We start from the raw sequence: 24,814 nt of genomic DNA, 5'->3' as shown, positions 1-24,814 counted from the left end.
AGGGAGGAGGGAAGTGCTCTGTCTGAACAAGTGTCACAGACACTGAGTGTGCCCAGCTGCTGCTTGCCTGCAACAGGGATAAATGTAAGAAAACATCCTGCACTGCGCCCGGAACTACATGTCCCGAGAGTCAAGAGATAGGATTTGTAAATTCCTGAGTCAAAACTAAATGTGTTCCCATGGGGGCAGTAATTCTTCAATGTCCAGCAACCCTCCTATTCCCCCCCTCACATCCACATCCTATTATTGTGTGACCAATACCATCCAAACACCAGCCGACGCGACCCCCTCAACCTCATACATGCACCCCTCCTCCCCATACCTATCCCCCCTCTCTCGGTTGCACTCCTGAATGCCCGTTCGGTTTGCAACAAACTTACCGCCATCCACGACCTCTTCATCTCCCGCTCCCTAAACCTCCTAGCAGTCACCGAAACCTGGGTACAGGCCACCGACTCCACTTCCCCTGCCGCACTCACCCATGGAGGTCTCATCTGGACCCATTCGCCAAGACAGAGCGATTGCAGAGGTGGTGGTGTCGGCCTGCTCCTTTCACCGCTGAGCACCTTCCAGGTCCTCCCTAACCCACCCTCTCTATCCTTCCCCTCCTTTGAGGCGCACTGCATCCGACTCTTCTCACCCACCCCCCTAAGGATCGCAGTGATCTACAGACCTCCTGGGTCCATACCCCACTTCCTGGACAACTTCGCCGCCTGGCTCCCCTTCTTCCTCTCCTCTGAGCTACCGACCATCATCCTCGGGGACTTCAACATCCCCATCAACGACAACAACCCGGCCACTTCCCAATTCCTCCACCTAACCTCCTCCTTCGCGCTCACACAGCACACTCAATCCTCCACCCACATCGATGGGAACACCCTGGACCTCGTCTTCTCCCACCTCTGTACCCTCAACCAGTTCTCTAACACCCCCTTCCCTCTCTCTGACCACCACCTCATCACGTTCTCCATCTCCCCTTCCCCCAACCCCCCCCCCAAAAAAAACGCCAAACCATCACCAGCCGCAATCTCCGCAACCTGAACCCGGCCCCCCTCCACTCAGCCGCCGACCGCCTACACGACAGCATCCTCCCACTGTCATGTCCTGACCTAGCCACCACCTTGTACAACGACTCACTGTCAGCTGCCCTAGACTCTCTGGCACCCCTAACCACACGCAACATCAAACCCAGACCGCTCCAACCATGGCAGAATGACAGCACTAAACGCCTCAAACGTCGCAGTCACGCACTGGAGAGACTATGGCGCAAAACCAGGTCCCCTCACGCATTCTCCCTCTACAAATCTGCCTTCCTCACTTACACCTCCTCCCTCCACGCCGCCAAGCAGGCCTACTTTGTTAACCTAATCAACACCCTCTCCACCTGCCCTCGCTGACTCTTCTCCACCTTCAACTCCCTGCTCTCTCCCCCCTCCTCCACTCAGTACCTCACTCACCGCCCACGAGATTGCCACCCATTTCTGTAACAAGATTGACGCTATCCATAAGGACATTGTCAACTCGCAATATACCTCCCCACCTAGCCTCCCCACCCCCATCACCCCTTCTTCTCCCCCCTCCTCTGCCCTCACAACCGCACTGCCCTCCACCTCTCCCAAGGCCCCGCCCACCGTAACCCCCCCTGCACTGCACTCCCTCAGCCCTGTCACTACTGAGGAAGTCGTCAAGGTCCTCTCAGAAGCCCGCCTCACTACCTGCCCCCTGGACCCTATCCCCTCTCAACTCCTCCGGTCACCCCGCTCTTCCCTCATCCGCTCCCTTAACCACATCTTCAATCTCTCCCTCTCTACTGGTGCATTCCCCTCCCACCTAAAGCACGCACATATCACCCCCTTCCTCAAAAAGCCCTCCCTGGATCCCGCGGACCCCAACAACCTCAGACCCATCTCCCTGCTGCCACTCACCTCCTAGCTCCTTGAGTGCATAGTCTACGATCGCCTAAGCGCCCACCTTATTGACAATAACCTCCTTGACCCATTACAGTCCGGCTTCCGTCCCCTACACTCCACCGAAACTGCCCTCCTCAAAATCACTAACGACCTACTAAACGCCAAAGCCAAGGGCGACTACTCTGTCCTCCTTCTCCTGGACCTCTCTGCGGCCTTCGACACAGTCGACCACCCCCTCCTCCTTAATAAACTACTCTCCCTTGGCATCAGAGATACCGCTCTCTCCTGGTTCTCATCCTACCTATCCCGACGCTCCTTCAGCGTCACCTACAATGGTACCACCTCCCCCTCCCTCCCCCTCTCTGTTGGGGTCCCCCAAGGCTCTGTCCTTGGACCCCTTCTCTTCTCCATCTACACCTCCTCCCTGGGCACACTCATACACTCCCATGGCTTCAATTATCACCTCTATGCTGACGACACCCAAATCTACCTCTCCACCCCTCACCTCACCCCCACTATCTCCGCCCGCATCACTCACCTCCTAAACGACGACATCTCAGACTGGATGTCGCTACATTTCCTCAAGCTCAACCTCTCCAAAACCAAACTCCTCATCTTTCCCCCTGCCCACACCCCCCCCCCCCCAGCCTATCCATCTATCCATCACCACCACCAACACCACTATCATTCCCGCCCCGCAAGCCAAAGTCCTTGGCGTCATTCTTGACTCGAACCTCTCCTTCCTCCCTCATGTCAAATCACTTACAAACACATGCAGGCTCCATCTCCGCAATATTGCCAAGATACGCTCCTTCCTCACCCCAGACACCACCAAACTTCTAGTACACTCCCTCATCATCTCACGCCTTGACTACTGCAACTCCCTCCTCACCGGCCTACCCAAGTGCAGGCTCTCCCCGCTCCAGACCATCCTGAACTCAGCAGCCAGACTCATCCACCTCACCACCCGCTCCACCTCTGCCACCCCCCTCTGCCTCTCCCTCCACTGGCTCCCGATTGCCCAACGCATCAAATTTAACCTTCTAATCCTGACCTACAAAGCCGTTCATAACACTGCCCCTGACTACCTCACCAACCTGATCCCCAAGTACCACCCTACCCGTACGCTTAGCTCCTCACAGGACCTCCTTCTATCCTGCTCCCTGGTCTCCTCCTCCCATGCACGACTGCAGGACTTCTCCAGGTCCTCCCCTATCCTCTGGAACTCACTGCCCCAATCCATCCGACTGTCGCCTTCCCTCCCCACATTCAGGCGCTCCCTCAAAACCCATCTCTTCAGGGAAGCCTACCCCACCTAACGGCCATCCTCCCTCATTCCTCCCACCACTTCATCCCCCTCAGCCACTTCCTACTGTACCATTACCCCCTCCCTCCTAGATTGTAAGCTTGAAAGAGTAGGGCCCTCTTACCCCTCGTACGCTGTCTGTTTTTGTTGTACTGTGCCATGTATTGTCCCCCCTATTGTACAGCGCTGAGCAAACCCTTTGGCGCTATATAAACTCCATGTAATAAATAAATAAATAATAATCATTCTTACTTTCATTTCCCAAAGTTATCCGTCTACAAGGAGACCTGTATAGATCACATGATGGCACCAATGAGGATGGAGGAGGACCGGAGTCACATGACTGAGAAGATACTAAACCTCACCCTGGAGATCATCTACCTGCTGACCAGAGAGGTGAGGAGGATTCTGGGAGGTCACATGACATCACTCTCATCTCTATTAATAAAACACAGACCTGACCGGAGAGGTGAGGAGGATTCTGGGATTCTAACATGATATTCCTATTGGTTCCTCAATACAGAGATTTCCTCTTCTGAAGTCAGGTGATCATATGACCATCACAGTGCCTCCATGTGACTCCCTAAACCCTGAGAGACACAACATGCAGAAGATTCTAGAAGTCACGAAGAAGATGATGGAGCTGCTGACAGGAGAGGTGAGCGGTGCCGGGAATTCTGGGACATTCTCCAGTAACAGACAAGGGATGTGTCTGGATGGTGACTGTATCATTGTGTGTGTCAGGTTCCTATAAGGTGTCAGGGTGTCACTGTCTATTTCTCCATGGAGGAGTGGGAGTATTTAGAAGGACACAAGGATCTCTACAAGGACGTCATGATGGACAATCAGCCGCCCCTCACATCACCGGGTAAGAGGAGACTTTATTGTAAAGGAGAGAGCAGTACGGAGGATCCACCTAGATCCCCCATCATCTGATAAACACATAGAAACAATGGATTCAGTCAGTGTGTGTGTTTCCTACAGATGGATCCAGTCATGGGAACCCACCAGAGAGATGTCCCCGTCCTCTGTATTCCCGGGATTCCACACAGGAAGGTCACACCATCCCTCACCATTACAAGGTTGGTGGGATGGAGAATCTAGAACATGGACTTGTGGAGATGATGTGTGGATATTTTATGTGACCTTATATTTTACAGATTATATTTTCTCTCATTTCCTTGATTTAGAGTGGAGATCCAATCGATATAGAATTTGAGGTTCAAGCAGAAGAAGAAGAGGCGTATGTGAGGGATGATCAGCAGTCTATGGAGGAAGATGGAATAACGGGGATATTTATAGAGGAGGACACTCCTACAGAGATCAGCACAGGTGGGTCATGAACACTAAATCCATTCCTCCACCCATACTGCTCACTGATTGGTCCAGAGTAGGGCGGGGACTGGGTGATATCAGCCTGTAATCCCCTGGACACTTTCCTGAGCTATGTTCCCCATCCTGCCTGATGGGGGTGGAGTCCTGGTTTGGGGGAACCAATCAGCTCCTGTCTAGTAATCCTCTTTGTCTTTGTACTTTAGTCCATGGCCGGGAGATGAGGAAAACCTCCGAGGATTGTCTCACTTTGTCTCCAGACTGGAAAGTAGAAGATGAGGACATCACACAGTATAGTCCAGGAGAAAACTCGGCTCCCTCCAATGTCCATCCGGCACCACCCAGTGTAGATAGACCATCGGATTCTTCGTATCCTGAGGAACCTCAGACTGTGCGGGATTGGGCCGGCCTTCCAACAGGGAAGAACTTCTCCTGTCCTGAGTGCGGGAAATGTTTTTCATGGAAGTCCGATCTTTACATACATCAGAGATCTCACACGGGGGAAAAGCCGTATTCCTGTCCTGAGTGCGGGAAATGTTTTTCACGGAAGTCCAATCTTTACACACATCAGAGATCTCACACGGGGGAAAAGCCGTATTCCTGTCCTGAGTGCGGGAAATGTTTTTCACGGAAGTCCGTTCTTTACACACATCAGAGATCTCACACGGGGGAGAAACCGTATTCCTGTCCCGAGTGCCGGAAATGTTTTTCACGGAAGTCCCATCTTTACACACACCAGAGATCTCACACAGGGGAGAAGCCATATTCCTGTCCTGAGTGCGGGAAATGTTTTTCAGACAAGTCCACTCTTTACACACATCAGAGATCTCATACGGGGGAGAAGTCATATTCCTGTCCTGAGTGCGGGAAATATTTTTCACAGAAGTCTAATCTTTACACACATCAGACATCTCACACGGGGGAGAAGCTCTATTCTTGTCCTGAGTGTGGGAAATGTTTTTCACGGAAGTTCGATCTTTACATACATCAGAGATCTCACACGGGGGAAAAGCCGTATTCCTGTCCTGAGTGCGGGAAATGTTTTTCACGGAAGTCCAATCTTTACACACATCAGAGATCTCATACGGGGGAGAAGCCGTATTCCTGTCCTGAGTGCGGGAAATGTTTTTCAGACAAGTCCAATCTTATTGCACATCAGAGATCTCACACGGGGGAGAAACCGTATTCCTGTCCTGAGTGCCGGAAATGTTTTTCACAGAAGTCCCATCTTTACACCCACCAGAGATCTCACACAGGGGAGAAGCCATATTCCTGTCCTGAGTGCGGGAAATGTTTTTCAGACAAGTCCAATCTTATTGCACATCAGAGATGCCACACGGGGAGAAGCCGTATTTCTATCCTGAGTGTGTGAAATGTTTCTCAGAGAAGTACAGTCTTTCCAAACATCAAAGGTATCACACGGGAGAAGCTGCTTTCCTGTCCTGAGTGAGGGAAATGTTCCTCACTGAAGTCCTGTCTTCCCATACACCAGGGGTCCCACACAACCCTGGAGGTATATTAGTGCCTTGAGTGTGGGAAATGTCTTCTAGATGAATGTTGCTGGACATCCCAGCTCTGATGTGGGGAAGAAGCACACCCTGATATACACCTCAGATATACTCCATAGCTGATCTTCATCATGGCAGAAACAGTTGATAAGGAGATGAGAGGCCCCCAAAGACACGGATGAAGTGCAGTAAATGTCGGGGTACAGAGTGGTCAGTAGATCCTGGAAATGAAGGACACAACTTCAGCCCTTCTTGGGTGTCGGAGTTGCGTTTCCTGATAATGATATAGCGGGTTACAGAGCTAGAAGCCGGGAGAGCCCAGATCTCGTTATCGGGGAACTTTACACAGACAACAAGAACTTCTGAAGTTGATGTCCTTCATTTCAAGGCTCTACAGAACAGTGGTGACCCCGAAGCGTCTCTCTGTCTTCAGTCCATCCTTCTCCCATCCCCCAACAGGAGGGAAGGAGAACTCCGCCCCAAACTAGGCGGGAACTTTCCTCTCATTATTTCCCTTTGCTTCTGTGTGGGTTTGGGTGGTTGGAGGGAACACAGCTTGTTGTTCTATGTCTACATATGGGGTCTGGGTAGAGGGGATCCACCGGAAAATATTTTTACTCTTTGATTTTGTGCAAATTGTTTCTGTTTTCACTTTGAAGGGCGATATTATGTGTGGTTTGTAAAAGGGATTGGCCCAATAGATACCACCCCAATAGATGAACTAATATGACCAGCATTCATTCAGCCATGTCCCATGTTGGTCTTTTCATACAGTGATTTCCTATGATCATTGGCTCCATCTAGTGGCCATAATGTGGTATTGAACTGTTTTTCCTGATTGAGGCATTTTGGAAGTAATACATTATTATGGCCGCTAGAGGGAGCTGATGATTATAGGAAGTCACTGACTATTAAAATACAGCCAGAATTTGTCACGGCTGGACACATGCTTGCCACACTCCCCCAACATATTTTTCACATAGACCCCTTAGTTTACTGTGTCGGGTGGTTTCATACAAATACCTAAGATCACACTCATACATTTTCAAGTACAGTAGACATTGAAGACATAAATTACATAAAACCACAGAATTAAACCATCCATTGATTTTAACCAAAAATACCTCAATTGGTTTTTAGATGGCGCTAAGTATCCTAACAATTAGCACCATCTAGTGTCCAAATTGTCAGGGAACACCCGAACAATTGATTTAGTCAGATAAATCAATCAAATCACAGTGTCTCCAATACAAAAAATGATTTACAAAAATAATTTGACTTAATTAATCTGAAAACTTCTTTAAGAACTCAAACAAGATCTGTGTGGGTATAGACTGCAGAGTATGAAAATCAATATTTGTTTACATACGTCACTTACAAACACCATAAATAATAGTCAGATTGTGATTTACATTGACACTAAGATGTTTCTGTAAAAGCTCTAAAATAGAGTGAATTAAATTTGATAATCAGTCTCCCTGTAAACAACATAACCAATGAAAACGGACAATAATCTGTCTCCTGCAGAAGGAATAAACTATGCAGAATAGTCCACCAGTATGGCCTAAGAACAGGAACATTTTTATAAATGACTTAACTTGAAGTGATGTTATCATGGGGAGAGTTATTAGGTTACACAAAGGAATGTGGCAATTGACTTACTAGTCTAAACAAGCAAAATCAACAGAAAATATATAATTACCCTCCAAGTATCAGGTCATCTTTTAGAGAACTGATGATCAGACTCAAAGATGGCTGCTGATTAATGGGTGGATTTGAGCTTCTACAAAATGGCGTCTCTTCTTCAGTTGATAAGTGTCTTTAGATGATCTGAGTGTGAGATGATGTCTACCTTCCAGATGGCTGTGTAGATGATCCTCCCTCTGTGAGTTTTCCTGCCGGTTTTATCTAGTTATGACTAATAGACTCATCAAATCTGAATAAACCTGGTCCAGAAGGCGGAACCTTCTCTGTGATTGGGGAATCTGATTATCTAACCCATGTTTACTCAAGCATTACCTCCCATGGCCACTGGGTGTCATCCTTGGATAAGAATTGTCTGGTCTGAGTTTTTTTGGGGTCAGAAGTAACTAATCTGTGATCGGGAAAAATGAATATTTCACTATAACAGATTGTCCCTTGTGAAATCTATAGAATGCCTTGGAGAGTAGATATTATTCCTCATTTACAATCATTATGTTTTGGTGTAACAGCGATTAAATGGAGAATTGTAACTATCAGGAGGTTGGATTACATAAAGCGATTAGAATAATAGTTGTACACACAGAGGAGAGATAATAAAAAGAATAATTTGTATACTGATCTACTGATTGATTATGGCTTTGGTAGCATGCATACAATATTCCTAACAATACCGATAAACTCCAACACACTAAATATATATCATGGGATTACAAATCAGCAAACATACCATAATATACTTCCTACATTCTTAGGAGACAATCTGGTATTTTATCCCCATCACGTCTTTTCGTATAATCTGAAATAAATGGAAATGAAGGTTTCTTTTTGTACCTTTTCACCAAAAACGAAATGAGTCTCAGCAGTGTTACTGGAGTCACCTTGTTACATAGTTACAGAGTTCATCTGGATGGAAAAAAGACACCAATCCATCCAGTCCAACCAACATAAAAAACAAAACACACAAATAGAACATTACATGAGGAAATGCACATTTTACTGTAAAGGTCTCAGTAATCTATAAACAGAAGAATCCAGAAAAGAACTCTCACAGATCTGCAGCTTTGTAGAGTTAGCATTCATAATACACGGCTCAAAAAATGAAAGGGAGACTTAATCCGAGTCTAGCATCAAGCCAATTAAACTCCTGGGATATGGATCTGGTCAGGTAAGTCGCAGAGGGGGCTGTTCATCAGTTTCAGCTGCTTTGGTGTTAATGAAATTAACAACAGGTGCTCTAGATGGGCAACAATGAGACAACCTTCAAAACAGGAATTTACAGGTGGAGGCCACTGACATTTTTTTCCCTACTCATCTTTTCTGACTGTTCTTCACTAGTTTTGCATTTGGCTAGGGTCAGTGTCACTACTGGTAGCATGAGGTCATACCTGGACCCTACAGAGGTTGCACAGGCAGTCCAACTCCTCCAGGATGGCACATCAATACGTGCCATTGCCAGAAGGTTTGCTGTGTCTCCCAGCACAATCTCAAGAGCATGGAGGAGATTCCAGGAGACGAGAGCACGGAGGAGATTCCAGGAGACGAGAGCACAGAGGAGATTCCAGGAGACGAGAGCACGGAGGTGATTCCAGGAGAAGAGAGCACGGAGGAGATTCTAGGAGAAGAGAGCACGGAGGAGATTCTAGGAGAAGAGAGCACAGAGGAGATTCCAGGAGACAGGCAGTTACTCTAAGAGAGCTGGACATGGCCAAAGAAGTTTCTTAACCCACCAGCAGAACTGTATCTGCTCCTTTGTGCAAGGAGGAACAGGATGAGCACTGCCAGAGCCTGACAAAATGACCTCCAGTAGGCCACTGGTGTGTATGTCTCTGATCAAACAATCAGAAACAGACTTTATGATAGTGGCCTGAGGGCCTGACATCCTCTAGTGGGCCCTGTGCTCACTGCCTGGCACCATAGAGCTCCATTGGAATTTGCCATTGAACATTAGAATTGGCAGGTCCACCACTGGCACCTTGTGCTTTTCACAGATGAGAGCAGGTTCCCCCTGAGCACATGTGACAGACATGAAAGGTTCTGGAGAACATTCTGCTGCCTGTAACATCATTTAGCATGACCGTTTTGGTGGTGGGTCAGTGATGGTCTGAGGAGGCATATCCATGGAGGGATGCACAGACCTCTACAGGCTAGATAATGGCACCCTGACTGCCATTAGGTAACGGGATGAAATCATTGGACCCATTGTCAGACCCTACACTGGTGCAGTGAGTCCTGGGTTCCTCCTGGTGCAGTGGGTCCTGGGTTCCTCATGGTGCATGACAATGCCCAGCCTCATGTGGCAAAAGTGTACAGGAAGTTTCTGGAGGATGAAGGAATTAATACCACTGAATGGCCCCCATGCTGGCCTGACCTAAATCCAATAGAACACCTCTGGGATGTGATGTTTCAGTCCATCCGATGCCACCCTGTTGCACCTCAGACTGTCCAGGAGCACTGTGATGCCCTGGTCCAGATCTGGGAGAAAATCCCCCAGGACACCATCTTCCATCTCATTAGGAGCATGGCCCAACATTGTCAGGCATGCATACAAGCACTTGGGGGCCATACAAACTACTGAGGACCATTCTGAGTTGCTGCAATTACATTTCGGTAAAATGGATTCGCCTGCTGTATCATTTTTTTCTTGATTTTTGGGGTGTTTTTGTTTTTAGTCCTCTGTAGGTCAATAATTTTCATTTCCATCAAATGATGGGGCATCCTTACATTCCTAACACATTATCCAGTCCATATCAGTATAGAGATCCAGCAGCAAATTTGTCCCCATTGAGATATGATGGGTTTTCAAAGTCTTCCTTTCATTTTTTGGAGCAGTGCGTAACATAAATTTAAGAGTTGGGTAGCTGAGATGTGATCAGTAGAAATATGTAATTGTAGATCTAGATTAATTCCATGTTATTACAGATCAGTATTCAGTAATCAGTCAGATTACATATGTTCTCAATTAGCATCTGAAAGGACAGAGCATCTTCTAGGCTGGAGGTGACACCTAGATGTCAATAAAATATTGTCACCTATGTAGCCAGAGTTTGCCACTTTCTTGAACCTAGAAGAAGAATCCTAGTCATTTTGGCTACAAGAGTCAGCAGGAGACCTTGAGAAGGCTCTGAAGTGTTTGTCAGCTTTGATTTATATCCACAAATCAAAGGAATTTATTTCATCTCTCATAAAAGCTAAAATATTTGTTGCAGAGGGATGAAAATACTTCTTTCTGTTTGGATACACTGTAGGCTACATCTGCATGTAAAACTGTATTTGTAGCCCCTGTGGAATCCCAGAGAAACACAAAACGGTTCTATGGTGCCTAATTGAGACAGCTGAACAGCGATTGGTTCTGTTCTGTTCAGACTAACACACTGGTGTTGGAAATTCTATCCCTGACCAAGTGATCCAAACCATTCCTGGCCCATTCAGCTCTGGGCACTTCAGAACCCAGAACATCCTGTGGGCTGCTACAGGAACACCCCCCAGGGTTGATTGGCCAAGGGCTAATGTGCAGCCCACATCCATATTTTAATAAATTGAGGACCCTGAGAAATGGACGGGGTGATTTGTATGGAGCCGGTTCCATGTGACTGGTGAATCACAGATTTTCTCTGACTTGCTCCAGTCACAGGATAAATCTTGGTAAAAGTTCTATTTCTGGTTTTATTCCCTTTTATTTTATTGTGAATAGCCAATTGTGTGCATTTTTGTATTTTCTGCAACTTTTTTTTTCTTTGTACATATTTAATGCATTACCCACTTTCGGGATATTACATCATAAAATGAATAAGTGACTTCTGTGTACTAAGCTCGGGCTCATATCTCCAGAGAGATTGTTGTATTGTAGAGTCTATGTGCTCGGTCTAAGTTCATTGCCAATCTGTATGCAATTGCACTGTGTGTTGGCAGATTGTCTGCAGATTGTAACATAGCAGATCTGCCAGACGGAGAGCTCTGTGTGTGTGTAGTGGACCAGCAGACGAGTCTGTGGACAAACTGTTGGTTGGTGGGAAGCTATCGTTTGTTGTGTGTCTGGTGTGGGGGGTGTGTGGACAGTGGAAGAGTGATTAACACCGGGGTTCTAGCTTGTTGGATAGCTGGAGGATTCCTAGAAGGGTGTGCCAATTGCTAGACTGCTCCTCAACCCTTCGTGTGCACCAGATTGTATATAAGATTTGTATCTGCCTGTGTGTGGTCAGCCAGCTGGCGTAGAGTCTCCCTCTAGTGTTGGCCAGAGGTAGTGCGGGCTGTGAAAGGGTATCCTGACCAGTCTTATATGCTCAAAGTCCTCATTCCCTCTTTACCCCAAGTCACGGGCTGACCATGCCTTGGTTAGCTAGTCATTGTGGGTGTGTGCTTTATCTGTGACACAGTGTATAATCCATGATGTGGGACTTCTCTTGTCCTCATTACATTGGAGGACAGAAACTCTTCCATTGTGATAGAATAAATATAAATCAGCACACGTATATATATAAAATCCTCAGAAATCCCTTAAAGTCATATCAATATCCTTCCCCTGAAGTACTAATAAAACATATATTCATTGACTTAAACCCAAAAACCCACAGATCCTTGTTGACAAAGTCCGGAAGAGACGAAACGCGTCCAGGGCACGTGACGTTCCCAGAAGTGCTGCGGCAGCCATTTTGGATTCTGGAATCCCTGTGTGTTGGAGGTCTGGAGAGTAACGGTGCACTTCAGGTATCCCCCAGAGCTACAAAGTGATAGTGCTGGATAGGAGTAGCAAGGGGGAATTACCTGGTGATCGGGAGACCCTCTACACACGGAAAGGGGATCGCATACTGGGCATGAGGAATTTGATGCTGTCTTGCTGATCTTATCGTTTTTATATGTAAGTGGCTACAATACATTTTATATATGATTATAATTCACATACTGATTCCTGGTCTGTTTGTGAGGTCCTGAGGAACAAGAGGATACCAATCTAAGGACACTCTGTACATATGTGGTTGATTACAAGCTGGAATCTGTTTGTTTTAGGGTAATTATGCACTTTATATATAGTTTGCAGTGATATTTATTAATTTTTTTTTCACATGAGTGCTGTGACACTGGAGTGTTTTTTTGCATGATACACGTGTGGCACTTTAGTTCTGGGATTTAAAAGGTAATATACTATGTTGAGATTTTGTTTTTTGAAGTATTTGAAGAGCACCTGTGATTGATTTGCATCTTCTTCTGTGGAGTAGGAAGCGTCTTCCTATCAAGAAATTGATCTTTGTTTGGACACATTATTTGGACTCTTTGCATATTGGAACTTTATTTTATTTTTGTTCTTTTATATATATTTTATATTTTTTATTTTTGGGTAATCTCTTTGGGTCTTGATTTTTTCACTATAATTGTGGGTTTTTGGGTTTAAGTCAATGAATATATGTTTCTTCCATTGTGATGTTTATTCCCAAGCTCTCACAGAATCCCTCAGCTTGGAATAATGGAATAATGGTCCCTGTGTCTGCAGAAACGTAGAGAATACTTCCATATACCGCGTCTCTTCATCTTGTTCATCCTTCTTGTTGGCAGAACAATGACATCTCAGCTAGACTAGAGGATGTGGGGACCACCACGGGATTATTTGGTGTTTGTAATCACCCCCCCCCCCCTTGTTCCTGCACTGAGGGGTCCCGGCTTCCATTCCTTCTCTATACACAGAACTAAATACTTCAGTTGGGGAGAAGTTTGTCCCTTGTGGGACTTGAGACCTGAAAATGACCCTTGTCTATTATTTGGTTTAAAAACTCCCATGGAAAACGATGAAAATATGATCTTCCTCATAGAAATTCTAACAAAATGCAACATTTTCCATTTTAGGTCAAAAATCATTTTAAATTGTTTCCCATCACACAGAAGGAATGTACATGCTTTGTCACTGAGTGGATTGCTAGACAAATGTTTTTATCAATAGACCCCTAAATGTCAGGAGATATACTGTATTCTATTATATTGTATTATGTTATGTTATGTTAAATTATATAAAGACGGGAACAGATTCAAACATGATAGTTCAATCAAAATATGAAATATAAATATACATATAAAGTGCTTAAAAGGTGAAAATCTAATAAAGTGCTTGAATGGTGAAGAATCACTACAATGTGATCGGAATATATAAAGTCTATTTGAAAAACACGGTGATCCACCTTAACTCAATGTTCCTCCACCTCAAAAATCGTATGGATGGCCGCTCTCCTCCTACCATGGACCTATGAATGAATACAGATCAACTAAGCCTGGTAATTCCGATGCTCTAGATGTCAGCAGATGACAGGCACCACCTTCCATAATAATGTAAAACGGAATTCTTCTCACATGATAGAAGCAGTAACATAGCGATTTGCATTTCAAAACTCCCGCTCTGTAAAAAGCTGGTAATTATGTCACTAGGCTCCGCCGCCACGCGTTACACCACCAACCACGTGGCTTCGTCAGGGAAAAGCCCGTATATGCATCTAGGTAACCATGACTACTATTCCTGCTTCATTCTGTAGAGCCTGCAACATCCCACAGCTACATTCCAGCACATAAACTCCCCCTTCTGTCTTGTATGTAATACAATCTCTCATTAAATCACCTTTATTTGTACTTATTGCTTTAAAATTAGTTATTTTCTGTTTAATCCCTTTAGTTCTTGTACATCCATAGCATTTTTTGCATGGGAAAAATCCTTTACCCGTGAAGAAAGAAAACTCACTTTTCTTAGGGGGATTCACCACATTTTTAACTATATTTATCAAAATATTTACCAACCCAACCAAAGTTTGTATATAGAGAGCCCCAAGGTTGTGTGACCGCATAGCTAAAAATGTGTTGAATCCCCCTAAGAAAAGTGAGTTTTCTTTCTTCACAGGTAAAGGAATATTTTGTTTTTTAATTGTATTGCTTTTTACCTGTTTACTGACTAGATTGGATATATGTCAGGTATTCTATTTCTCTGGGGTTAGGAAAATTTCTTATATATGTCTGTTACAGACCCCATGGTCCCGGGAAGCGTCTATGTGCTCTTCCTAATTGGAAGACTCCCCCCACTGCTATGCTTTGGTGGAGACTCTTCCATTCCTTGACCTTGTGTCTGGGTTATTTGGTGTTTTACAGTTTTATGCTGCATATTGTTGTTTTACCACTTGAACTGACGATAGCCATTTTCTGGGTGTCTTTTGTCTCTACCCTATTTCTTCCTTATTTTTTTATTGTTTTTTATTGAGGGTCATCTTGAGAATTTTTATTTGGTTATGGATTCTTGATCTCCCCTATGGGGGGATGTGTGGGTCTCCCCATCGCTGTCTTGCATTTTTCTATGTCCACCTTAAGACCTAATAGTGTTGTTGTTCCCTTACTCTCCCATAATGTGCAGGTTTGGGATCCCCTCTAAGCATCTCAAGGTTTTTTCTCGTTATAAGTTCCTCGGAGCTGATATACAGTAGGTGCTCTGCAGGAAACCCATTTTGTCTCCTCTTTCACACCACGGTGTATTCATAGAGATTTCCCTGTGTGCTTTTTTGCTAATGCATCTGGGAAAAAACAAGGGGTAGCGCTCTGTTTGGCCCAGCGGTTATCATTTACTGAATCTAAAGTGATACGAGACAAGGAAGGGCGATATCTATTGGTTAAAGGCCACTTGGGGGGAGACTTAGTGACTTTCCTGATTTACTACACCCCTAATGTGAATCAATTAGCCTTTTTTCGATCCCTGTTTCAATCTTTAGCTCCGCAACTTGAAGGCGATGTCATTTTAGTGGGGGATTTGAATTTGGCTTTAGATCAAAGGCTTGATAAATCGCATGCGACCAAACTTGTGTCCCCCCAAAACAAAGTCACAAATTTGCTCAACTTTTATATCGCTATAATTTGGTGGATGCATGGAGAGAGGCCAATCCTACTTCTAGAGACTACTCTCATTTCTCTAGAGCTCACAACCGGTATTCACGTATAGACCACATCTTTCTCCCTATGGAGTTGCTGCCTAAGTTGTGTTCGGCTAAAATTGTATGGACACCCTGGTCAGATCATGACCCGGTGATGCTAACAATCTCCAATTTAACTGCCAATCTGGCCAAGTCACACTGGCAATTGAATGAGTCCCTTCTTAGCAATGAGTCAACTCGCCTTGAAGTGGTGGAGCATTTGAACTCTTACTTTACCATTAGTACAGCGGAAGACACGACCCCGGCTATTAACTGGGCAGCTCATAAAGCTTCTATCAGAGGTTTTTTTTATCCAACAAGTCTCTAGACTAAAGTGATCTCATGAAGAGTTGATTTCTGCCAAAACTAAGGAATACGAGGCTTTACTGGCCCAACATAAAATTTCTCCAACCCCGGACTTGTTACTTAAGGTAGAACAGGCTCGTTTGGAGCTTAATCATTGTCTCACCACAAAACTGGAAAATGATGGAGGAATCATAACTTCTTCACATGGCGAGACAAACCGGATTCTAAACTTTCCCCTAAACATACTTACTGGGCGCTTCCTAAGCTTAGGCTTCCTGGAGGTCACATCTCACAGGATCCTCAGAAATCCTTCAGGAATTTAATACGTTTTATTCTACCTTATATAGTCCACCCCAGTTTGTTGAGCCTTCCATGCTTCAAGATTTTTTAGGACTCTTGCATCTCTCTTCCCTTGTGGACGCCCTGTCAGGAATGGACTTGCCAATAATGGTGGGACTCACCTGCCTTGTGGGCTGCAGTACCAGGGCTAGCCAGCGGGTGCTCTCAGCAATCAGAGACTCACCCCTGCAGTCAGCCAAACACCTGAAGCTGATTGCAGGGGTTGTATTTAAGGAATGACCAGACTCACAGTCAAGGCCTTGGTGTGTGCTTCTATGGGCCCCTGTATCTTGTATCCTGTATTCCTGTTCCTGTTTCTGTCTGACTTCTTGCCGACCCTGCCTGATCCTGACCTCTGCTGACTTCTGTTTGATCCCTGGCTTGTAACCCTGACCATTCTCTGCCTGACCCTCTGCACCGCGCTGCCCGTGAGTTACTGAACCCAGCTTGTGACCCCGACCACTCTCCCGCCTGTTCCTGGTACTCCATTTTGCCCATTTGCTACTGACCCGGCCTGCCTGACGACTCTTGCATTGTATGTATTGTTATGTGTGGGTGGTTTGGTTTGGTTTGTTTGCACTGTGTTTATGTTTAGTTTTGCACTGCGTTTTGTATTGTTAGTCTTAATAAATTATATTGTTTATACCATATCTGAAGCCTGCGTTTCCCTGTGTCAGTCCACACACCTCTGGTCATACCTAGAATCCTGACACGCCCACAGGGAACTTATGGAACGACCTATAACTAGTGAGGAACTTGGTAAAGTTATTAAAATGCTAACATCACATAAGTCCCCGGGCCCCGACGGTTTACCAAATGTTTACTGTAAAACCTTCTCTGACCATCGTCTCCCCCATATGGCTCTTTACTTCAGTTCCTTGAGAGAAGACGGGTGATTCCTTTAGATGAAAATAAAGCAGATATTAGTGTTATTCCTAAACCTAATAAAGATGCGACTGATATAATTATCAGCCTATTTTGCTAATAAATTGCGACCTGAAAATATTGACAAAACTTTTGGCCCTGCGTCTTAATTCCTTTTTTGCGCAGTATGTTCACAAAGACCAATCAGGTCAGATTGCCAAACGTTAGGTCAGATTTGAAGGTCCATAGCTTTGATTTCTGCTGTTCGCTCTAATTGGGATGCCCCTCTTTCTTGGGAATTGCTGATTCTTTCTTTGGACCTCCATAAAGCTTTTGATAGCTTAACTTGAGAATATTTGTTTACTGTTTTGCGAGCTTTTGGATTTTGTGCTGCGTTTCTTGTGCTTTTGAAGTCATTATATAACACCCCCTCAGATCAAGTGTCCATTAGAAGTTACAGATCCCCCTGTGTTCCAAATTCGACGTGGCACTAGACAGAGTTGCCCACTCTCCCCACTGCTTTTTGCTTTGGCAATAGAACCCTTAGCTATGGCGATCCGCTCTCAAGCTGGAATCCACAGGGTCCTCTGTGGTCATCAGGAACATAAATGCTCTTTATTTGCTGATGATGTTCTCATGTATGTTACATCCCCTCTGGCCACTTTACCTAATCTATTATCACTCTTGTCACTTCTCTGAACTTTCTGGGCTGACTCTAAATTCTCATAAAACGATAGCCCTTAATGTTTTGTTACCTTCTTCAATGGAGCAACGGCTTCAAACTCTATGACTTTCAGCAACTCCTTCCCCTATTTGGGGGTTAATTTGACGGCCTCAATTGAGACCCTATTATACCGAGCGAACTATCCCCCTCTTTTCAAATGACTTCGGGAAGATCTTCATCGTTGGGCTGCTTACTCTATATCTTGGTTTGGCAGGATCGGCTCTATTAAAATGACCTTTTTAACTCAAATATTATACATCTTTTGGACCTTATCGGTACCAATTCTGAGACGCGAGCTGCGGCTCCTACAGGCAGAGGTGCTTCGTTTTGTGTGGAACGATAGAAGATATTATACATAAATTTTCAGATATAATCAAATTGCCACTTTTATCTACTTGAAAATTGTTTTACTAGATGGAGCGCCCATTCTTACCAGTTTTGAACTTTCCTGTCAGCATACGAATCTCTCTAGAGGCCGTATTTGTGTGGTGCTGATCCAAACTGTAACTCCCCTATATGGATCAATGGGAACGGGACCTGAATGTTAGTTATGATCTATCTGATTGGCAAGACATAGCCCTGGAATTATCTAAAGTTTCCATCATTACTACCTGAATTGAAGCAAACTATAAAACTATTGCTATGGTACCGGGTCCCAACTCGGATGGCGAGGAGGCATCCTTCTGCCTCACCAATGTGCTTTCAGTGTAGCGGCCAGGTGGGTTCTATGTTCCACGTTTGGTGGCAATGTCTGATAGTTACTAGATTTTGGATCCGCATGTTTAACCTTATCTATAGGGTGATGGGGGTTAATGTTTGTAGGGCCCCGGAATCCGCCCTCTTCCATAAATTTCCACTTACAGTACCAAAAAAGACCCTTAACCACTTGCTGATCGCAGATAGCCGAATGACGGCTATACTGCAGTCGGCCGTTTCTGGGAGGGCATCATATGATGCCCTCCCACTCGCCCCCGGAGCACGCACTCTGCAATCTCCATGATTGCTGTATTCTATGGACACAGCTGATCACGTGATGTGGTAAAAGGCCAATCACAGCGGCCTTTTAGCACGTGATCAGCCATGTCCAATGACACAGCAGATCACCGGGAAATGCAGTTGTTAGTTATTGGCTGCACTTTCCTCGCGCTGTCACAGTGTGAGGAAGGTACTGCCGATAACTGTAAATTGTCAGAGGAGGGATTGGCACTGATCATAAGGGCACTGATGTTCAGTGCCCAGCAGTGCCACCCACCTGTGCCCACCATTGCCACCCACCAGTGCCTCCCAGCAGTGTCATCAGTCAGTGCCCAGCAGTGCTGCCAGTCAGTGCCACCCATCAGTGCCATCTATCAGTGCCCAACATTGTTGCATATCAGTGCAGTATCATCAGTGCCGCATATCAGTGCCCATCAGTGCTTCCTATCAGTGCAGCCTCATCAACGCACATTAGTGAAGGATAAAAATTACCTCTTTGCAAAATTTTATAATAGAAACAAAGAAAACTTTTTTCACATTTTTGCTCTTTTTTTGTTTAGAGCTCAAAAAATAAAACCCCCCCCAGCGGCGAGTAAATACGACCAAAAGAAAGTTCTATTTGTGTGAAAAAAATGCTAAAAATGTCATATGGGTACAATGTTGCATGACCGCACAATTGTCATTAAAAGTGCGACAGCACTGAAAGCTGAAAATTGTCCTGGTCAGGAAGGGGGAATATGTGCCCGGTAGGCGAGGGGTTAAGCATCTTACTTCTATGCTGTTAGCAGCGAGAATCACTATTGCTGAATATTAGAAGAGATCAATTATTCTGCTTCAATATGTTCACAACAAATGAGATTGGATCCTGATTAACGACAGACTCACCTGTGTTTTACATCATAATACCAACATGTGTGATAAAACGTGGGATCCGTGGACTCCATACATCTCCGTGCCCTAGTACTTCCTGATTTGGCTCTCTTCTCCTCTCCCCTCCCCTCCTCTCTCCTCCTCCTCCCCTCCCCTCTCCTCCTCCTCCACTCCTCTCTCCTCCTCATCCCCTCTCCTCTCCTCCTCCTCTCCTCCTCCCCTCTAATCTCCTCTCCTCCTCTCTCTTCTCCTCTCCTCCTCTCCCCCTTCCTCTCTCCTCATCCCCTCTCCTCCCCTCCTCATCCCCTCTCCTCCCCTCCTCTCTTCTCTCCTCTCATTACTGTTACCCTCTTTTTCTTCCTTTCTGCTGTCTCTTTTATTTTCCCATGTTCTGGTGCTAGTGTAGTTCCATGTTGTATGTGTTGTGCACTATGTGTGGTGTGTATGATGAATGCTCTGTGTGATCCATATGTCTCCTATTATTGCTTCCCCTGTACAAGGTGGACTTAATGCTGGGAATGTTCTATGTGACGTCTCCAGTCATTATTGCACACATTTCCTGCTTCCCTGCGGGATGTCTGTTGTTTATTCATCCGCCTGTTTGTTGGGGAGATTTCATACCTTATAACATGACACTTGTCTATTACATTTCCTGTAACTTGAAACATTTCAATAAAAATATTGGAAAATAAATAGTTGGTTGCATAAGAGCTAGATTTATTTTTTCTCAGATTTTTTTTAGTTATTTTTCATCTTTCATGGAAACCACAGGAATGGATATTTTAATGTTTCTCGGGGCTGCAGTTCCTCTGAGATCCACAAGGTGGTGATCTCACTTCTATCCAAAAAGGAAGTTATTGTAGAACACAGACAGGAAGGGATGTCAGGTATAGACAGGAAGTGATGTCAGGCAGTGACAGTAAGTCATCTGGAATAAAGACAAGAAGTTCCATACCATATGAAGTGGTGAGGAGACGGTGGAAGTGGCAGCAGAGGAGGTAATAAGATGTTATGTTCTATTTACACCCAGTAACCCCCCAATCATGTCCGTCCTCTTCCTCCATAGTCATATCCATCCTCTTCCTCCATAATCATGTCTGTCCTCTTCCTCCATAGTCACGTCTGTCCTCTTCCTCCATAGTCACGTCCATCCTCTTCCTCCATAGTCACGTCCGTCCTCTTCCTCCATAGTCACGTCTGTCCTCTTCCTCCATAGTCACGTCCGTCCTCTTCTTCCATAGTCACGTCCGTCCTCTTCCTCCATAGTCACGTCAGTCCTCTTCCTCCATAGTCACGTCCGTCCTCTTCCTCCATAGTCACGTCCGTCCTCTTCCTCCATAGTCACGTCCGTCCTCTTCCTCCATAGTCACGTCCGTCCTCTTCCTCCATAGTCACGTCCGTCCTCTTCCTCCATAGTTACGTCCGTCCTCTTCCTCCATAGTCACGTCCGTCCTCTTCCTCCATAGTCACGTCAGTCCTCTTCCTCCATAGTCACGTCCGTCCTCTTCTTCCATAGTCACGTCCGTCCTCTTCCTCCATAGTCACGTCCGTCCTCTTCCTCCATACTCATGTCCGTCCTCTTCCTCCATAGTCACGTCCATCCTCTTCCTCCATAGTCACTGTGACGTCTTTTATCTCCAGCAGATGATGATACACACATATATAGTGTGGGAACCCAGATGAACCCCTTCAGGGGCAGAACATTCCCCCACTTCCGGGGCCGGAACATTCTCCTCATTGTGGAGATAAATTCTAGTAATATGGTCCTCTAAACAAACAGCACTGACAATAAATAGACAAGACAAGGACCATCCTGACCATACATGGCCTACAAAGGGCAATGATGACACTACACAGGCAGCCAATGGGCAATCATTATTATTATACAGGATTTATATATCGGCAACAGTTTGCGCAGCGCTGTACAAAATGAAGGCAGACATTACAGTTACAATACAATTTGGTACCAGAGGAAGCAGAGGGCCCTGATCCTGAGAGCTTACAATCTAGGAGGAAGGGTTGAGTGATACAAAAGGTAATAGCTGTGGGGGGGGGAGGAGCTGATGGAGGAAATAAATGGCAGTTTACTAAGTAGAAGCAGGATAGGTTTCTTTAAAGAGGTTTTCAGGGATTGTCTAAAGGTGGATAGATTGGGAGACAGCCGGACAGATTGTGGTAGGGAGTTGCATAGGATTGGAGAAGCTCAGGAGAAGTCCAGGAGGCGAGCATGGGAGGAGGTGACACGGTAAGTAGAGAGTAGAAGGTCTTGGGAGGATCGAAGAAAGCGGTTTGGTTGATATTTTGAGGCCATGTTGGTGATGAACCTGGGGGCAGAGTTTTGGATGGCTTTGTAAGTTGTTAGTATTTTGGGTATAATTCGTTGGGTGAGTGGAAGCCAGTGGAGGGATTGGCAGAGAGGGGTAGCAGACAGTGAACAGTTGGTACACTACACAGGCAGCCAATGGGCAATGATTACACTACACAGGCAGCCAATGGGCAATCATTGCAATATGCAGCCAACACAATGATGGAGTGCCGGGGTCAGGAGTATGGAGCATAGGTGCTACATTGCTGCTCAGGAGGAAGAAAACATTCCCCAGCCTGCCATGAAGAACATGTTCCATCATTGGTGTCAGAGGGAGGGAAATACTGAGGGAATTAGAGGAGCTTAGGGGTCTCTCAGGGGTTACTGAGGATGGGAAACATTGGGGCCCCTGAGAGAGTAGTGGAGTTCAAAGGCTTTTAGGGGGTAGAGTAGCTGAAGGAATCTGGGTCTTTGATAGGGTTGGCGCAGAGCAGGGCTCTGAGAAAAGAAAAGTTTGTCAGGCTCAGGGGGACACTGAGGTAGGGAGGGGGGCTCCTGGTCTCTGATTGTCCTCTTACCTGCATTTACTTTCCAGACCTTCTTACAGAACTCCTACCAGGAAAGGAAGACAACCTTCACCTTCTTACCATCTCACTGGTCATATATTATTTTCCAGTATACCAAGTGGAATGAAGAAGGACAATCCTTCACCCCTTGGTGGGCACTTATTCTTAGAGGAATTCTGTTGGTGCATTACTGACTAAAAGGTAGTCAGTGGTCAGTGCTGAACATCTTCAGGAGAAACTCCAATTCCTTCCCATGACACAGGCTCTGGCAGTGCCCGGTGCTGGAATTCAGAGCCCCAGGAACCCACCACCACTCTGTACAATGTCCTGGATACTACAGTATACTTGGGAACCAAACCCCTCCCCCCTGCTGTCCTCCTTCTACCCACACTAGGCTGTCATTGGAGGGAAGAGACAGAATTATCCTGATTAGCCAGGAAAAGTCATCAAGTTCCCCTTGCTAGACATCATGATGAGCCGACATTGACCTCACAGCACTGCCTCAGAGCAAACAAGTCATAGGAAGGATCATATTTATCATTCCTTGTCTGCAGATCTAAAACTCATCAAAACCAGTTCAGAGACCAAACAAACCCAACAGAGAAAAGGGGATTTCTGATCTGGCAGGACAAGAGGGTCCCGGGACCTCAAATATGCATCAAACACTAAACAGTCCAAACAAAATGTCTTCCCATGGGGGGAGTAGTTCTTCAATGTCCAGCAACCCTCCTATTCCCCCCTCACATCCACATCCTATTATTGTGTGACCAATACCATCCAAATCATTCTTACTTTCATTTCCCAAAGTTATCCATCTACAAGGAGACCTGTATAGATCACATGATGGCACCAATGAGGATGGAGGAGGACCGGAGTCACGTGACTGAGAAGATACTAAACCTCACCCTGGAGATCATCTACCTGCTGACCGGAGAGGTGAGGAGGATTCTGGGAGGTCACATGACATCACTCTCATCTCTATTAATAAAACACAGACCTGACCGGAGAGGTGAGGAGGATTCTGGGAGGTCACATGACATCACTCTTATCTCTATTAATAAAACACAGACCTGACCGGAGAGGTGAAGAGGATTCTGGGAGGTCACATGACATCACTGTCATCTCTATTAATAAAACACAGACCTGACTGGAGAGGTGAGGAGGATTCTGGGAGTCTAACATGATATTCCTATTGGTTCCTCAATACAGAGATTTCCTCTTCTGAAATCAGATGATCATATGACCATCACAGTGCCTCCATGTGACTCCCTAAACCCTGAGAGACACAACATGCAGAAGATTCTAGAAGTCACCAAGAAGATGATGGAGCTGCTGACAGGAGAGGTGAGCGGTGCCGGGAATTCTGGGACATTCTCCAGTAACAGACAAGGGATGTGTCTGGATGGTGACTGTATCATTGTGTGTGTCAGGTTCCTATAAGGTGTCAGGGTGTCACTGTCTATTTCTCCATGGAGGAGTGGGAGTATTTAGAAGGACACAAGGATCTCTACAAGGACGTCATGATGGACAATCAGCCGCCCCTCACATCACCGGGTAAGAGGAGACTTTATTGTAAAGGAGAGAGCAGTACGGAGGATCCACCTAGATCCCCCATCATCTGATAAACACATAGAAACAATGGATTCAGTCAGTGTGTGTGTTTCCTACAGATGGATCCAGTCATGGGAACCCACCAGAGAGATGTCCCCGTCCTCTGTATTCCCGGGATTCCACACAGGAAGGTCACACCATCCCTCACCATCATCAGGTAGATGATGACAATTATTGGTAGTTGTGATTTATACACAGCATGTTTGTTACAATGAATGTTTTATTATATCTTTCAGAGTGGAATCCTCGGGGATGATAATATTGATGTTAAAGAAGAGTATAAAGAGGAGGATGAGGAGTATGGAGTGATGGAGGAGTTTTCAGAAGGACACAAGGATATGATAGAGACACCTAATACCAGGAACCCACCAGAGAGATGTCCCCGTCCTCTGTATTCCTGGGATTCCACACAGGAAGGTCACACCATCCCTCACTATTACAAGGTTGGTGGGATGGAGCATCTAGAACATGGACTTGTAAAGATGATGTGTGGATTGTTTTATGTGACCTTATATTTTACAGATGATATTTTCTCTCATTTCCTTGATTTAGAGTGGAGATCCAATCGA

At 45.6% G+C, this 24,814-nt stretch overlaps 2 protein-coding genes across 2 annotated transcripts in view; both read left to right on the top strand.

The window, feature by feature from the left end:
• LOC149460603 (uncharacterized) overlaps window positions 1-6,179 on the top strand; it is a 133,919-nt gene extending 127,740 nt beyond the window's left edge. Inside the window, exon 12 of the mRNA XM_089679454.1 lies at window positions 5,031-6,179. Within this exon, the coding sequence (XP_089535580.1) occupies window positions 5,031-5,920 (890 nt within the window). The 3' untranslated portion in view covers window positions 5,921-6,179. The remainder of the gene's footprint in view (window positions 1-5,030) is intronic.
• A 7,979-nt stretch (window positions 6,180-14,158) lies between these two features.
• Window positions 14,159-24,814, top strand: part of LOC149460602 (uncharacterized) — a 54,534-nt gene continuing 43,878 nt past the window's right edge. Inside the window, 1 exon segment of the mRNA XM_089679453.1 lies at window positions 14,159-14,237. Coding sequence (XP_089535579.1) covers window positions 14,159-14,237 — 79 coding nt within the window.

This window comes from Staurois parvus, unplaced genomic scaffold (genome assembly GCF_062004578.1).
Source record: "Staurois parvus isolate SC_StPar_1 unplaced genomic scaffold, SC_StPar_1.0 ptg000224l, whole genome shotgun sequence".
Taxonomy (NCBI): Eukaryota; Metazoa; Chordata; class Amphibia; order Anura; family Ranidae; genus Staurois; species Staurois parvus.
The sequence above is the reverse complement of the archived record's forward strand: the minus strand, read 5'-3'. Positions and strand labels throughout refer to the sequence as shown.